This window comes from Grus americana, chromosome 5, assembly GCF_028858705.1.
Source record: "Grus americana isolate bGruAme1 chromosome 5, bGruAme1.mat, whole genome shotgun sequence".
Classification (NCBI taxonomy): domain Eukaryota; kingdom Metazoa; phylum Chordata; class Aves; order Gruiformes; family Gruidae; genus Grus; species Grus americana.
The window spans coordinates 33,388,910-33,404,933 of NC_072856.1; the positions used below are offsets into that span (position 1 = coordinate 33,388,910).

The following is a 16,024-nucleotide window of genomic DNA, read 5'->3' on the forward strand; positions in this document are numbered from 1 at the left end:
TTCAGGACATAGTACTTCAGAAGAAGCATGGGCTATATTTTGTCTTTCAGCCATGCTTGGAACTCAGCAGCTGCAATTAAACCAGAACAGGACATTACCGCTGATGCCAGTAGTACTAAACTCCTTTTGTGGAGGTGGTGAAATAGTGCTGTTAGTGTCTGTAATGATTTCTTCTGAATATCCGTTTAATTCCTTTGGCCTTTCTAAGAGAATTGGCCAACTCCACTGGAAAGCAAGGCTTTTCATTGTGCAGCATTGGTCTCCTTGACCATCATAGCTGTAATTCTTTAGAGGTTGTCTGCTGATAATGTAACTCTTCAACACAAGCTAAGCTCTTTGAACCACCCCTGGATCCTGGAGAATGGGCTCAGAGACTAAATGCTGAAACAGTTTATCAAATGCCTTTCTTCTTTTCAAAATTGTTAGGTGGCTTAAATGCAAAGCAACATGCAGTGGAGGTGTTTCAGGTTAGAAGGTGAAATTGGAGGGTATAGCAAATGGTGGCTAATCTCTTAAGTTCAAACAAAAGACACTTGAGTGGCTCCTTGGACTTGCAATGAGGTTTGTATAGAGGATCTCCAATCCCCAGAGCTCCTGTGCGGGGATAGGAAAGCCATTTGTGAGTATTTTTGGGCATCCTAGCAGACATCCAAGTACATCACAGAGTAAACCAAGAGATGTAGTACACAAATGAGGGCTGTAGTAGGGCTGCACTTCCTTCATCACAGCTGAAAACCACTAATAGATATGTGTATAAAGCTGCTGTCACTTGCAGCCTGTGGGTGCAGAAACTATTCAGTGGGCCAGGAGACCATGTTTTGGCTTATCTGATCACAGTTGTATTTCATGAAGGGCCCTTTCAACACCCAGGTTTCTTCACTGGGGTTGTTGGTGTGATCTATCTGGTCCAGCCATGGCATTTCTTGTACCAAGGTGTCAACAGAATTCAGGATTACTTTGTAATCACTTCCTAATTAACTGAGCATCTTCTTGTCAGTTTATACTACAGCCTTGGGCAGGAAGAGAAGCTGCAACCAAGCCTTTTTAGTCTGTGTTAAGTGTGGGGAGGGTGACAGCCACCCACGTGATCCCAGCAATTCTTCCAAGTGCTTTAAGGTGCGAAAGGAGGATTTGGAAAAGGGAGTGCCACAGAAACTGTTGGAGAGCAATAGCACCAGGAAGGGGAAAAATCACGTGAGACCCTGGGGGTTAATGCTGGTAATGAATTAATGCTGAGTGCAGGGAAACTTGGACTGGATGGCTGAGATGTGTTTCGTGGCCTGCCCACCTTTTCGGTCCAAAAACTTCTGATTAATCAGCTAATGATGGCCTAGTCTGTCTGGTCAAGGAGCAAGAGAGAGATTTGTGGTGACTGTGGGTTAGCATCCTCCTTACTTGATATGGTATACTCAGCTTCCAGGCTACCAAGATGGAAAGGATCCCACTTTGGGGCAGCTGGAACTGCTTTGTTAGGAATTCTATTGCTTAAAAAAGCTGTGCGCGCAGCAGTTTTCTGCCTGCTCTTAATAAACTATTAGTCATTATTAACTGAGTGTGTCAGTCATTGTTCCAGATACTTTAATTTAAATAAAATTCCTTGCAGTGTGGAATTGGCTTTAGTATTTGCTGCAAGAATTAGCAGATCTATCTCAGCAGTCCTGCTTTTGGGCCAGGCAGGGAGTGCAGCCTGGCTGTGCAGTCAGCAGCCCAGGTGTGCTCCTCTGAACACACAACTAGCAGAAGAGCAGTGCTTGCAGCTGGGTAAATTGATTTTGTTTTCCAGCTGTGCATGATGTATTGTTTGAATATCCTGCTTGCTTTTCTGGTGACTGGAAAAGGGAGTCTTACTGTTACTTCCCCTACAACACCAGCAGCAAGCCTGGGCTAGCACCCATAGCTTTCAGCCTGTTCAAGACCTCACTTTGCAGAGCACGTGTGCAGACAGCATAAAACTGTGCTACTAGGCTGAGATTTGCATGCTAGCAGCTCCATCCCTTTCTTAACAGGAGCCAAACCTTTGTGGACACATCTCAACAGCAGAGCTGTGTTGAAATACTTGCTTAAAATTCATCCCCCAGCATAAACAGAGGGAAAGAGGGTGCCTTGGTGGCCGTGAACACTGCCTCCCTTTGAGCGTGGTGGTGGTGGTCTGGCGAGGCAGTGCTACAGTGAATTCTTTCTTTGGTTGTTTAAGCCAGACTCTTCTCCTGTCAGAGAAGAGGCAAGCAGTGCTGCTCTGGCTCAGTTACAGCTTCTCTGGGGCTGTTACACAAATATGGCAGTCTCTTGGCTGTGTCAGAGTTTACACTCACCCATGGAAAGCAGGGCTGTGTGGAGGAGTGATTTAGCAAGGAAAGAAGTAAAGAGCATCTGGAAAGGTCAGATAAAGCTGGAATGTCACTGTCACAGCTACAAAGAGATAAACTGCCCATTTTCTTAATATGTCATTTGTGTGGCTGTGGTAGCTTCGACATTTACATTGCTAAAATTGCTCAGTGGCTGAAGTGCCTTATGGCTGTTTCCTTGCAGCAAAGAGCTCTCCAGATCCACTCTCAGTGGTGTCACAGCACTGCTGCTTTCCAAGCAGAAGCATTCTCTGAACTTAAAAACATTGACTTACTGTCCTGCTTCCCCAGGTTTCAGGAACGTTGCCTGAGCCACTTTGGTACCAGAAAGGTACTGAATTTGGAAGGGACAGTGTGAAGAGGAAAGGTTATTGGCTTTCAGAAACAAAAGCAAAAGTTTGGGGAGTGCAAAGAGTACCAGAGGGTGCTTGTAGAGGTTACCCCAGCAGTAAACCTGCCTCGTATGCTGAGGGTGCAGAAGTTAATCATATTTGCTTGCTTTTAGTGACATTTGTTATTCTTTTTGTTGTCTCACAGGTTATACTGTGGTAGAATATGAAGGTCCTATTGCTCATAGAGCACCCAGCACATAAATAGCAAGAGGTGGTGTCAGGGTCAGGGATCATGCTGATGAAGCTCGGGAGTAAAAAAAAAAAAGAAAGAAGCTGCAAATCATAGTTACATGGCAGCCGTGCAGGGCAGAGAGCAGTGGTGAGAACTGCATGCGTGTACATGCAAGTGCACACACGCTTCTTTGTCAGGCATCCTCCACTGTGAACACTGAACAAGAGGCAGATGTGCACGGGGGATCCTGGTGATCTGTTGTGCCCAAAAATGAAACTAAGAGTACAATATATGGAAAGATTGAAGGGCCAAGAAACAGCTCTGTTTGCACCCCTTGTGCAGTTACCATAGAAAATCTGTGGTGTGAGATTTGTATGAAGAAAATCCAGTTGATGGTATGGTTTTGTGCTGTTATTTAACAGTAAGTAGTTTTCCAGCTCTGTGAAATTTCTGTAAGCCTCAAGATTAACACAGTATCTGTTTCCTCATCTTTGGGACAGGGACTTAAGGGTAAGCAGGAGAATAATCTCCAGGCTTCTATGTCTGCAGGCAGCAAGGAAGCACATCTGCTGCCTCAGAGCAATAGTTTGAGCTCACGAGTGAGGAGACAGTGCTTCCCTCCTGAGCTGGGGCTGCCTCACCTCACCCCAGCAAACACGGGCTTTTTTTTGTTTGGCTGCTGTCAGCAGCCCTTTCCACTTCTGAAAGCTTGTTTGCTGGTGGCAGGCAGGAGAGCAGGGCTTAGCAGCCACTCTGAGCCAATTGCCACCGCTAGCTGTGACTCAGGGCATGGGGTGGAGCGGCTGTATTGCCCAGAAGGTGGATGGGGTGAGCGGGTGGTTTCAGTAGGTTTCCTAGAATAACAAAAAGGATCCTGTGCAGATCTGTGAAGCCAAGTCAGTAAAAATGGCTCCAAACAAGACTGCCAGGATTGCAAGACCCAGCGGACAGCAAAAATTTCAGCTCTCCATTCTTCTGTTGCTCCCTCTGACTTTTCTGCTGTGTTTCTCCAGCCTTCTGTCTGTCAAATCTCCTTCCAATTCACTACTTTGAAGTAAGAAGATATTTTACTCCTGTGCAGTATATGCAACAAATGTAACATAAAACTGTTTTGTGATTATTATGTTTTGATGGATGTTACTCTGGATTGGTCTGTAAAGAATATAGTCTGTGAATCCCATTGCAATTATTAAAAGCACTCATAATCCTGGTTTCCTGTAAAATAGACTAGGCATCCATGCTGGGCTGCTGGTTGTTGCTGTTCCCATACGCTGTTGTGCTGCTTACGGTATTATGTTTACTGGAGTTCATGTAGGACCTAAAGGGTGCCTTGAGAAAATGTCTGCACATCTGAGAGTTGTCTAGTGGGAGCTGTGTGTGCTCTGTCTATTAACCCTTCATGGTCCGTGTCCTTGAGGAGCTGAGGTGTCAGCTTTGCCACTGGTGGCTAACGGCAATGTTTTGCGGAGTCATCTTCAGCAATGTCTGAGGCTGATGTGGTGGAGATGGCTCCAGCAGAGAAGTTGGAGTGCTGGCTCTGGGACTTAATTTTCCACCAAGCCCTAGGTGACTCTTGCAGCAATACAAATGCTCTCACTGGTCTGGTTTTCCTGCCAGGCTCTATAATAATGCAGAGTTTAGAAGATTTCTGGTTTGCTCTTAATTTCATCTGTGTTTCTTAGAAATGTAGACACAGTCACTCTCTTCCGTCCTCAAAATGTGCAAAGAGATGCCCAGTTGAGCTATACCGGGATTATCCATAATTTAAAACACATCTTTCTGATCTGCTTTGGGCTGATGGAAAAGAAAACTGAAATGGCTTCAGAGAAGTCGTACAAGAAGTAACAGTGTAGCTTGATGGCCTGTGAGTTAGATCTCAGGCTTCCTCCTCAATTCAACACGGATTTTGTAAACTGACCTGGGGCCAGTCAGTAGCTCTAGGTATCTTGCTTTGTCTGCTTTCCAAATATGAGGAGGTTCATGGACATCCTTTCTGATGTAACTTGCTCTCGTAGTTTGAAATGCAATGATGATGTAGCATTTGAAAGCATCTCTGCTCTTATTTGCCCCTCTGGAGGAGTGAAAGGAGCTCCAGCTGCAAAAGGGAGCCAAATAAATGAACCTCTTCTCACATAATACAGCACAGGCAGTGGAATGAAGCAAGTAGTGCCAAAAGGATATACTTCAGGATGCAAGGCCCGTTTTCAAATAAAACCAGTCTTATTTGAAAAAAAAAATCAAGAAAACAAAACACTTTTATTTCTCAGGGGAATAACAATAAAAAGCAATAAAAGGTGCTTAATGACTTTTTTAAAAGCTTCCAAATCTGGAAGGAAACCAGGCCATCTTGAAAAAAGAGATTCCAGACTTTCACAATACATGCATCTGTCCAAAAGGCCATTGCCATGAAAGTATTTACAGCTGCACTGTTGTCTTGTTCCATCCCACAGCCCTGGCGGAGAGCAAGGCCAGAGCACAGTAGTGGGAAGCTCGGCAGCTGTTGAGCAATGCTTTTTCCAAAGAAAGATTCTGCTACGCTATTTGTAGTTGTGTAAGCACAAATGCAAGCAGGTTAGCAGAGGAAGCCCAGCTTCCAGACAAATAAGAAGCCCTGATGCTCTTTGCCATTTGGGATAATCTTTCTTTTGAAATCCTGTGCATGGTGTAAGCAGTGGTGAAGCATTTCTAAATTTTTGGTGTGCCATGTTTCAGTATCGGCTGAGTACTTTCTGCTGCGGGTCCCCAACAGCCTAAGATGGCATGACTGCTATGGTCCACTCCACCCTCCTGCTTGGCCCACGTATGCCAAACTTTCACTTGCAGAGGCTTGTTAGACTCTGCTGAGCTGCCTCCATGGACTCACTGAGCAGAAGGCTAGCCCTTACCAAAGAAAGTAAACAGTTCTTTGCAGGGTCAGTGAGTTGAATTGGCTCTGGGAGCACATCTGGCGGAGGGAGGAAACACCTACTTTCCTTGTGATAGCACTGAGCTTTTGGAGCAGTTGTTTTTTGAGTAACCTCACCCTTCTATTTAAAGAGTGATTGAGAGGCTATCAGTTTGTACAAAGGAAAGGGTTTACTTGGTGTCTTATTCAAACACTGTGAAACACGATCATTAGCACTTGGACAAACTTGTCTACCTTGAAAGAACTAGTTGCTACCATTTACTCTTCAAACAGTACTTGTGTGTCAAACAGCTTCTGCATCTCCAGGGTGGGCTCTTTGATTTAAGACCAGGCCACACCGAGGTGTCTGAGGTGTTTTATATTTGCTGCTTGTGTTTTGACCATTGAATGGTAGCACTTACTTTTTTCTTTCAGACCTGTTCACATGGTGCTCTCATGAGATGGTCTCTTCCCTGTCAGTACCCCACATGCCCATTGCTCAGAACATGGGCTGACAGATTGTGACCACAGAAAATGTGTCTTGTCATCAGTTGTGGTGAAATTCATTTCTAATATGAGATGCCCTCTTACCCTGACCACTTGAGGTCAGAATGCATTTCCAAAAAGAGTTTTGTTTAGCCTAAATGCCACTGGCTGTGTTGTAGTTTGGACCTCAGTCCTTCCCACACTTCAAATTCATATTATTACTCCAGTGGTGGTGCATAATATCACTAATTGCAGGGTGGCTGTGATTTCTGTCATTGAGGTGGCTGCAATGATCCTTCTGCCAGAGACTCTCAAATAGTGGGAGTTTTGGACTGTGCTAGACAGCAGTGTCACTAAGTAATGCTTACTTTTATCCTTTCCAGGACCTGTACTTCTGCTGAGACAAGTGATAGCATCCTTATTCAGAAAGCATTTACCCCTCCTCATGAGGGGGGAGGGAAGGTGGGACAGTCGTGCAGGGGAGGGAGGTCCACTTAGCAGCGAGTTGGTGAGAATGAAGGCAGCAGGACAGACACTATCAGGATGTGGTTTATGTGGCTGAGGAGTTTGACATGCTGTCCCTCAGCGTCTAAGGGCTGCAGTGTTTGCTGGAGATGGAGTAGACCAGAGGTACTTAGCTGTGGAAAAATGGTCCTTTATTTTCTCAAGCACCTGTCTAGAGACAGAAGATCTGGAATGCTGTTTTCCATTCTCCTTCATATTATGTGAAGATGTGTCATCTAACACCACTGGAGTCCCTAGCAATCTCAGCACTTAGCATGCCTTAAAATCAGTTTCAAGGTATTTTAAACTAAACAAAAAATGTAGGGGCCTCTCCAGAAAATCAGACATGCTGGAGCCAAGAAGTGACTGTCTCTGTCTCCCTCTGTCATGGGAATGCCCTGCAACTTCTTTGGATATTTGGGTACTAATGCTTGTGCTCCACAAGAGGGAGGAGTGGAAAGGTGGTAACTTAACCAGCATTTAAATCTGTCATGGTACCTAGCAGCACTGCTTTGATTCTGAACTGTTGTTTGGTTTCTGCGAAGATTACTGACTGCTTTTTTTTTTTCTTTCTTTCCTGTGTTTTAGACATTTACAGCATGGTGTAATTCTCACCTCCGCAAGGCTGGGACACAGATTGAGAACATAGAGGAAGATTTCAGGGATGGTCTTAAACTCATGTTACTTCTGGAAGTCATTTCAGGTGAGAGAGGTTCGGTGTGGTGCTCTCAAGTGTCCTGAGCATCTCCATTCTGAAATCTGTCTTCACCCTTTCTCTCAGAATAGGAACAGCAAGGGCTGTAACGTGCAGATTTTGCCAGGATATAAGAACAGCTGCTTTCTGATTCAGAACAAATTTCTTCCTGACGAATATCTTGTCTCCAGCAGTGACCATTAATGTGGTTTTGGAATGTAGTCCAAGCCTCATGGCCTGTGCAGGCTGCCCATTGCATTCCTGCTCCTGCCTCTCTGCTTTCCTCTGCCTGTCAGGAATGCGCAGCCTCCCGTGAAGGCTCAGGCAATGGCTCTTACTGCTTGGCAGGGCTCACGAAGCAGCTCTGGGAAGAGTGTGGGAATGCTGCGCTGGCAGATCATACCAAAGCCACATGACAGTGGGAATGGGATAGAAGTTATTGGAAGAGAAGATTCAAACCAGTAAATCTTCTGTGTCGTTCAGTTTCAGCTGTGACTGAAGTTTTTCCATTCTAGTTTCAGTCAGAGCTCAGCGCTCAAGCCTTCAGGGAAAAGAAAATCCCAAAGAAAAGCACAATCCCAGAAAACTCAGTCTGAAATAAAACCAGTGGTATGAACAAGTTAGGTCAGATTTTTTTCACTATCACAAATGTCCCACTACTTGACAGGTATCTCCCAGGGATTATTTCATATAAGCAGTAATCCCTATTGATGTGCTAATAAAATAAATACCTTGGTAAAGTATTGTGAGAGGCATCGAGGGGGGATAAGACTGTATGTATGAAACTGGGTTGTATGCTCACAGACTTTCTTTTGATGGCTTTTGAGCCAGTAATAGCAAGCTAGTGACTTGTACTCCTGACCTTCTTGGTACAGTTTCCGAATAAAATTGCCATGATAGAAGCACTCAGACTACCTTCTCTCTGCCTCTTTTCCTTCCCTTCTCCTTTGCCACCTCGATGCTGTCAGTATACGTGGGTTTTTTCAGAATTTCTGAATAGGATACAACCTCAGAGTTTTTGCCCATGCTGGTGGTTTGGAGGGACCAGAGTTCAAAATATTATCAGAGCTTTGCAGCATGTACATTGCTTCTGCAGTAGCAGAGTCCTGTTGGTTTATCTTCTGTATTTATGTTCCCTTGCAGAGGAGGGGCTACAGTCTGGAAGCTGGGGCAGATGGGTCTTGATGGCTTAGTTTCTTATCACTGAACTGGAAGATAGGGGAGAGAAGGGTGGATGAGGCTTGGTGCTAAAGCAGGGGATCTCATGTATCACACTGCCTAATTTCCTTGCCTCATCTCCCATTCTTCCTTTCCTGTTGTCCCTTTGGGAGCCCACTGGCAGGGCCTGTCGGACCCCCTCAGTTTGGGGAAGAAGCTAATGGCTTCCAAGCACACTGGTGGTGAGGGCATGGCATTTCCCCATCTGCTGCAGAGCAGCTCTGTGCCTGCAGCCTGCTGCTAGATGACTAGTGGGCAAAGGCATGGGGAGCAGCGGTGGGCTGCATCCCACCAGAGGCCGTGGTCCTTCACACACTAAGGACTGAGCATCCTTTCCTTAGAGCCAGCAGAAGCTAGAAGCACAGGTACAGTGCTACTAGAAGCTAGGTACAGTGACAAAAGAGGAGAAATTTAGCACTCTTTTTCCCATTTCATTGCCATTGTTGGTGGCTCCACTTCCAGTTGTGAACCCTACTGCTCTGACAGCTTCCTTCCAGCTGCTGGCCCTGCTTGTAGCCCCTTTGGCTTATAACTGGGGATACAGCAGCCCATTCCGAGAGCACTGTGGGGCTAAAAAGTCTCCTGCCGGTTGGCAAGGGCATGCCTGTCTGTTCCTGCCAAAAGGGTCAGTCTCTGGGTGGCTCTTAGCCCTCCAGTTCCAGCTTCTGGCCTTTCCTTTCAGCTCTTGGCTCGCTCCACACCTTCCTCTTCCTGTATTTTGGGGGACTGCAGAGCTGCTGATGGGAATTTGGTGTGGGCAGGGTTCTCTGTGGCAGGCTGATCTTTTCCTCTAACCCAGAGGGTGATGGCCATAAGAGCCATGCGGAGCCAAGCGCCTCCTCTGCCTGGCCCCCCGGCTGGGGTGTGGGGGAGTGCTATCTCCCTCTGCCCCCGCTGCAGTGGTGGCTGCTGCTGTGCTGCCATGGGAGGAAGGATGCAGCCTGCATCAGGGGAGCTGCTGGAGGACCCTAAGGTGGGAGGGGGACTGTGCTGCTGGAGCTATGGGAGACCTGCTTCAGGGCAGACCTTCTTGTGCCCTTGGGGACGTGTCACTGCCAGGCAGGTAGGAAGCAGTTTTCCCATCTGATGCAATTTCCCAAAGTTTGGGAAGCAGTGATGCTCTGCAAGAGGAAAGTGCCTCGGTTTTACTCAGCCTGGTGTGAGCCGTGCTGCTGATGGGTCCCTGTCCAGCCTAGGCAGAGCCCCTCTACCCCCCCCCCCGCCACTGTGTGGTGGGGGAAGCTCCATGGACAGTCCTGGGACTTCATTGCCAGTCCTCTCCCACTGGCCTCTGTGGTGAGAAGTAACAGTTGCTCCCCCCTCCCCGAAACTATTCTGAAAAGATACACTTTCATTTTTTCACTGCATGTGTTTCCTTCCCCTGACAAAACCATTTTAAAAATAATACAAGACTGAAAAAAGGCTAAGCTCATGTTTAGTACTTTGTTTTAAAGTTATAAAGCTCCCCCTGCAACAGAAGAAATGACTAAGTGAAATTTTTCCTTAACAAATTTGCTGTAAACAATTTCTATGCCAACACTTCCTTGCATTGTTTGGCTTTTAAAGTACAGCCTTGGGCTAGTACATGAGAATCAGAGAATGGAAGCAAGTAGACCATTTTCATTGTCTTAGCTGGGACAAGTACTGAGAAATAAAGGAATGATGCAAACAGCTGAAAGTAGAACATATTTCTAGCAGGCTTTCCTTTTAACAGTCTACATCATTAATAATGTATGGCATGGAACCAGATGCAGCTTTTCTCAGGAAATCTAAATTTGTAATAAAGCCCAAGTCTGAAGGAAATAGCCATTGGGGTTTGGGACTTTAAGTTCCCAAAAAGAAGATTCTAAACCAAACATCCTATTTGAGAGAGGGAGACTGCAGTTTTGCAACCACCATCAACTGCTTAGGGATCGCATCCTTGTCAGAAGGAACAATTCTGCTCCCCTCAGCCCCAGGGAGAGCAGTTCAGATGCTCTCCCTCCTGTTAGGCAGTGTACATCATGTGGCCACAAGGTGAATTGGATTGGCTTGCTGTTCTAGCTGAAACCTAATCTCTTCTCTTTATTTTTCTTTTTGTAAGGCTAGATTACAGTCACATCGGCTGAAGAAAATGGTTATTTTTTAGCTGGCTCAACCCATTTGTTGACATTTGGCAGCATAAGTCTGCTTAAATCTATTGTAAAACTATGTGTAAAAATGGCATTGTGAAACTGTCACAAAAAATGCTTCTACTTTTATTTGGAATGACTAGCGTTATCCAAATGGAAAAAGAAGGCAATGTACCATGACATGTACTTGAGGCTCCATTAAAGCAAAAGAGATTTTTTTTTTATCCTAGGATGATGGTAGTACTGGAAATATATCTTTTTACTTAAATTGTCAGACATCAGTGTTTCATTTTGAAAGTGAATCTGGTTTTATCCTTAAGCTTGAGAGCTAATGACACCAGCCTACAGTAATCACTGAAACACTTTTACAGGATTTTAATTTCCAGGCTCTTTTTTTTGTAGGGAATACCTATGGAAATAATCTATTTTTCTCCCTTTTACCTTTTTTCACTCCTTTTGATAGGAAACAAGCTGTCCAGTTTTAGTATGACAAAAAGTTCTCTAAAAAGTACTTTTCTTTCTCACCCTTAAGCCTCAAATAAAGGTTTTGAGTCAGCTCACATTGACTTAAATATTCAGGTTCAAGATATAGCAGGAGACTTTTGGAACTGAATAGGTCGAGTGAGTAATTGCTTGCCTAGACTTGCCTATTTGATCTCTTTTAATCATAACTTTTTTCAAAGTGCAAAACTTGCCTGTATTTTGTTTAGATCTTTTTTTTTGTATTCTTGAGCTTGCGATCTGAAAGCGGTTGTTCTGTTCATTTTTTGTGGTGGTGTCACATACAGGTGGTTCCTGATGTCCCATCTAATTATATTTCTAGCAGAGGTTCCTTTGAAAAGTCCACTTGTCTATTCAAGCTTTAATTTGCTTACTCTGCATGTTGGGTTAGTGTTAGTAAAAGCAGGCTAAGAGCAGAGTTACAGGCAGCCTATCAAGAAGGGCATGACTGCACTTAATGCAACTCTTTCAAATGAATGAGGTCAAGAAAGTGTTTTTTCCAAATCTTCCAGCTTTGTTCCAGTCAGGAGCTGGTGTTTGCCCTAACACTCATTTCTATCAGAGATTTACCTGTTCTTACCTTGGAGCTAGGCTGCTTCCCCCTCTCTGCCTCCTTATAAACATTTAAAATGCATACTACTGTGTAAGAGACCATTGCGTAGTTAGAAATACATTAAACATGTAATGGAAAGGAGTTGAGATGATAGTCCTTAAAGTTTTAAAGCCACTTGCCAAAGAAGTGATTTTATTTACTGATAGAGCAGTAGTGGCTGTTCAGTGCAGAGACTGTATCCTGGCTGGGGAAAAGAAAATGCAAGATAAAAGATCACCCTCATATTTGACTCTAGGGAATTTCAAGAAGGAGACGTTTGCTTTGTAAATTGGGTATTGTAAATGCTGGAGCAGAGCTCCTCACCTGCCTTTGTGGGGGAGGGAAGTTTGTGCCATTTCCAGGCATCTGCAGTTAATGGTACTGCCTAGCTCAGTGTATTTTTGAGGGACTTTCACCTCTGATACAAACCTGCTATGGAAAGGACTCAGTGCTGACACTTCCTCCATTATTAAATTATCTGGGATGCAACAAAAAGACACTTTTCTGTCTGATTCTTTCTGGGGGGGTTCTTAACAGTCAACGTGGCTGTCATGCATTCACTGTTGAGAAAGGATGCAGGGGGATCTACCCTCTGCCTGAGCAGTGGGAGCCACCAGCACGGGGAAATACCTACCAGGGAAGAATGGGTTCAGAATTGTTTTCTAATACTGTTTTTTTCCCCTTCTTTTTTTTACTAGGTGAACGTTTGGCTAAGCCTGAAAGAGGCAAAATGCGAGTGCACAAAATATCCAACGTGAACAAGGCCTTGGATTTCATCGCCAGCAAAGGAGTCAAACTCGTATCTATTGGAGCAGAAGGTAAAGAAATCAACTGATTTGTCATGGCTGCATGCCATTTGCCTTTGTGCCTCCCTAGCCCTACCATGTCCTTGTAAAATAAGCCATGGAGGAAAAAGGGATCTATTACACCTTTACTCTGGATTTAAATCCCACCTTCACACCAAGCTGCCAAAAGTAATTCCCACTTGGGCTTATTGGTCAGGTTCTCCTGGTTTTCATGAGTTAAGGAAAACATTGAGCAGTGTCAGAAACAAATTGAGATGTTTCTTGAATGAAGAAAAATCTCAATTGAAGCACATCACAGCTGCTTGTATTTAGCTTGTTGCAAAGCTTCTGGGAAAGATCTCTTGTTGCTGTAGGACATCTCATGGGTCAAAGCCAAGTGCAGTCCCCAGCACAGGTCAAGGACCCCAGAGAATCCAATTTTCAGGGCTTCCAGGCTTCTTGTTGTGCACCTCAGAAAGCTGGAGGCTCTGGCTGGAACTCTGTGTATCGTTCTGTAGAGACCATTGTGGGCAGCACCAGGGATGCCCTCAAGACAAACTTGTGGATCCTGCATACAGCAGGGAGTTGTGTAGGATTTTTGTCTCTGCTGAAAAGAAGGTTGGTGTTTTGCAAATATGTCACCCAAGACCTGGAAGGACTTGCAAGTTAGTAAGATAGTTTGATCTTTTATAAACCTTAACAACTTGTCATCTTATCTGGACTGTGTTTTCATGACACTTGTTTTCCTCTGCTCTGGACCTGAGAGTCCTGCCTATACGCTCGTGTTGTCACTGTTGCTGTGGAGACACTGCTTCTGTGGTATTTCTAGGCTTGTCTTTACAGTGACCACAGAAAATGAGGGAGGTTTGTTATCTCCATCTTACAGATGGAAATACATGGTTTCTCCAGGGAAACCCATGACAGAGCCAGGAAATGAGCCTGTCACACAGTTCTGGATGACCATTCTTCCTCCAGAGAGCTGTGGGGCTGCAGGGCTGACCCCTGCCTGATCTTAGCACAGGAGGTCAGAGTGGTGTCAGCATGCTGCCCCCAATTTTGGCCTTTCAGGCATGTTCTTGGGGACATCTCCAGGATATGTGCCTATCTATGGTTTGCTTGTTCTGCATCAGATCAGGCAGAATACCCCAGCCACTACAGGTGCTTATGTTTGCATTACGAAGACCTTTACCTCAATATACTGCTTTAACTTTATGGAGACTTTAAACAATTTGAAACTAATGTCCAGGGACATCACAAATGCTTCTTTACTGTGTTTGGAATTTAAGTGCAAAATACAAGAGGTGAATGGCTCAATTATACTGATATTTTGTGTGCAAAACTTTTCTTCATTTTTCTCAGCTTTTCCCATAGGAGCAACCTGGGGTGTTGCTGGCCCTGACTACTGTTTATGTAGCACAAATGCATATCTAAGGTCATTTTGTGCCCTTACAAAAAAAGACTGATGTATCCAGTGTCTGATGTAGTAGTCCATATCTACATGGGACCCTTTTCAAACTGGAAGTTGGACCTGGAACGAGAGGTGGTCTGCCTTATGACAGCTCTTACTGTCAATTTGGATCTCAGACAGACATTGGGATCCTTCTGGGACTCTACAGCATGTGTAAAACTCATTTTCCCTGTTCTATTCTCTTTTTTTTCTGGCTCTCTTCTCGCTGGCACTAGTTTGCCTTTTCCTCTTCTTCCATTGTATTTTTCTTTAATCTCTGCTCCCGAATCAGCTGTATCTGTACCCTCACAGCACTTAGAAATCATTTGCAAATAAAACAGTCTGTGACCAAAGATCTCCAGGGCCTAGTTATTCAGTATAGATTCATAGCAGTTACCCTGTTCAGAAATAGACTGAGGTGCCATTTTGTGACAGAAGCCATGATTTGTGTCAGTCTGAACAGTGATCCTGACCTCCCCTGCCAAATGCTCCTGGCTCTCCTTTGTCCCGGTGCCCATGCAGCTACGTGGTGAACCCATATGGGTTTCTTTATACTACCAAAGGTAGCACAGCACTGAAGTTTGGACTAAGGTTAGCTTTGATTTTTATACAGAGCGCTTGGGGCTGTGCTGTGATGCCAGCTCAGGCCATGTAAGTGTAATCACAGCATGGGCTCCCCAGTATGTGCCTGTGCACCCAGACTGAGCCCAGGCCACTCTGGTTGTCCCCAAGAAACATAACCTGCTGCAGGGGCTTCTGCCCAGTCCATCCAGGTGCTTGGTGTACAGTAAATAGCACATTAGCTATAAAAATGGACTTTAACTTTGAACAGCACAGTTGTAACACTGTCCATGGAAGGGATTATAAACCTTCCTGGAGCATGAATTTTAAAGGCTTACTTTCAGACTTTGAGAAGACATCACGCAGCAGCGAAGTAGAAGATAAAAGCCAATGAGGCAGTCATAACACTACACCAAGAAAATGAGCTGTGAATGCCTCAGTCAGGTTGAACTGATCTAGGAAGTTTTCCAGGTGGCTTTTCTCCCAGAGGAGAAAACCACCATCCAGCAGCAGTGTGGTGGTACTGGCTAGGGCAGTGCACTCCTCACCTTGAGGTGACTTGCTCCATCTCTGGGTGTCTGCTGGGCAGCAGGGTCCTGTGTGAAGGGTCTGCAGCCCAGCTGTAGTTCTCTGTATACATTAGGCAAATGGCATGGGATGTCAGTGTCCTGGCTTTATTAATTTTGTGCTTAAAAAATAAACTTCAGAAGGAATCCCAAGGCGAGACTTAGGTCAGTTTAAGCCTTGTGAAACCTTGTGATTAATCAGAGTTAAGGCCAGCAAAAATGTTTTCATGACATTTACCTTGCATTTCAACAAAGATCTCTCTCTGCTGTTTACAAGCCAAGCTCTGCAGCCGTGTCCCAGTGAGCCAAGAACCGGAGTTGAAGAGGACTTCCTATGCACAGCATGAGTGCAGAACATATTCCATGTCCACGTTAAATGGAGGGTGCACTAAGCAAAAAGAATAAGCAATGATGGTTAAGAGCTGCTTTTTACAACCATCTTTTGACTGTTAACAATTTGAGATGATTCTAAACGTCTTTGTTTAGCCTAAGTCCACAGGATCAAAGCAGTGGTGGCATACAGCAGATCTGTGTAAATCTGGATCAAGGAAGGCTCTAGCCTGGTGCAGCTTTCAAATGGTTTTTCATCTGCTTTTAAATCTCATTGTCATCTGACACCTCAGGAGCCTTCTTTTCCTGTAATAGATTCCATACTGGTATCAAATGCTCCTGGGATTTAAGAGATTGAATAGGTCAAGTATGTGACCCTAAGACTGTTTTACTTGCACTTCTAATCTGCATAGAAAGCTGCTGCTTTTAGACAGAT

The 16,024-nt window shown here is 44.8% G+C and overlaps 1 protein-coding gene across 5 annotated transcripts in view; it reads left to right on the forward strand.

Moving 5' to 3' along the window:
- Positions 1-16,024, forward strand: part of ACTN1 (actinin alpha 1) — a 90,619-nt gene that overhangs the window by 35,585 nt on the left and 39,010 nt on the right. For all 5 annotated transcript variants that reach the window (XM_054828072.1, XM_054828074.1, XM_054828075.1 and 2 more), the window contains exons 2-3: positions 7,372-7,486; positions 12,598-12,717. In XM_054828072.1, the coding sequence (XP_054684047.1) occupies positions 7,372-7,486; positions 12,598-12,717 (235 nt within the window). The remainder of the gene's footprint in view (positions 1-7,371; positions 7,487-12,597; positions 12,718-16,024) is intronic.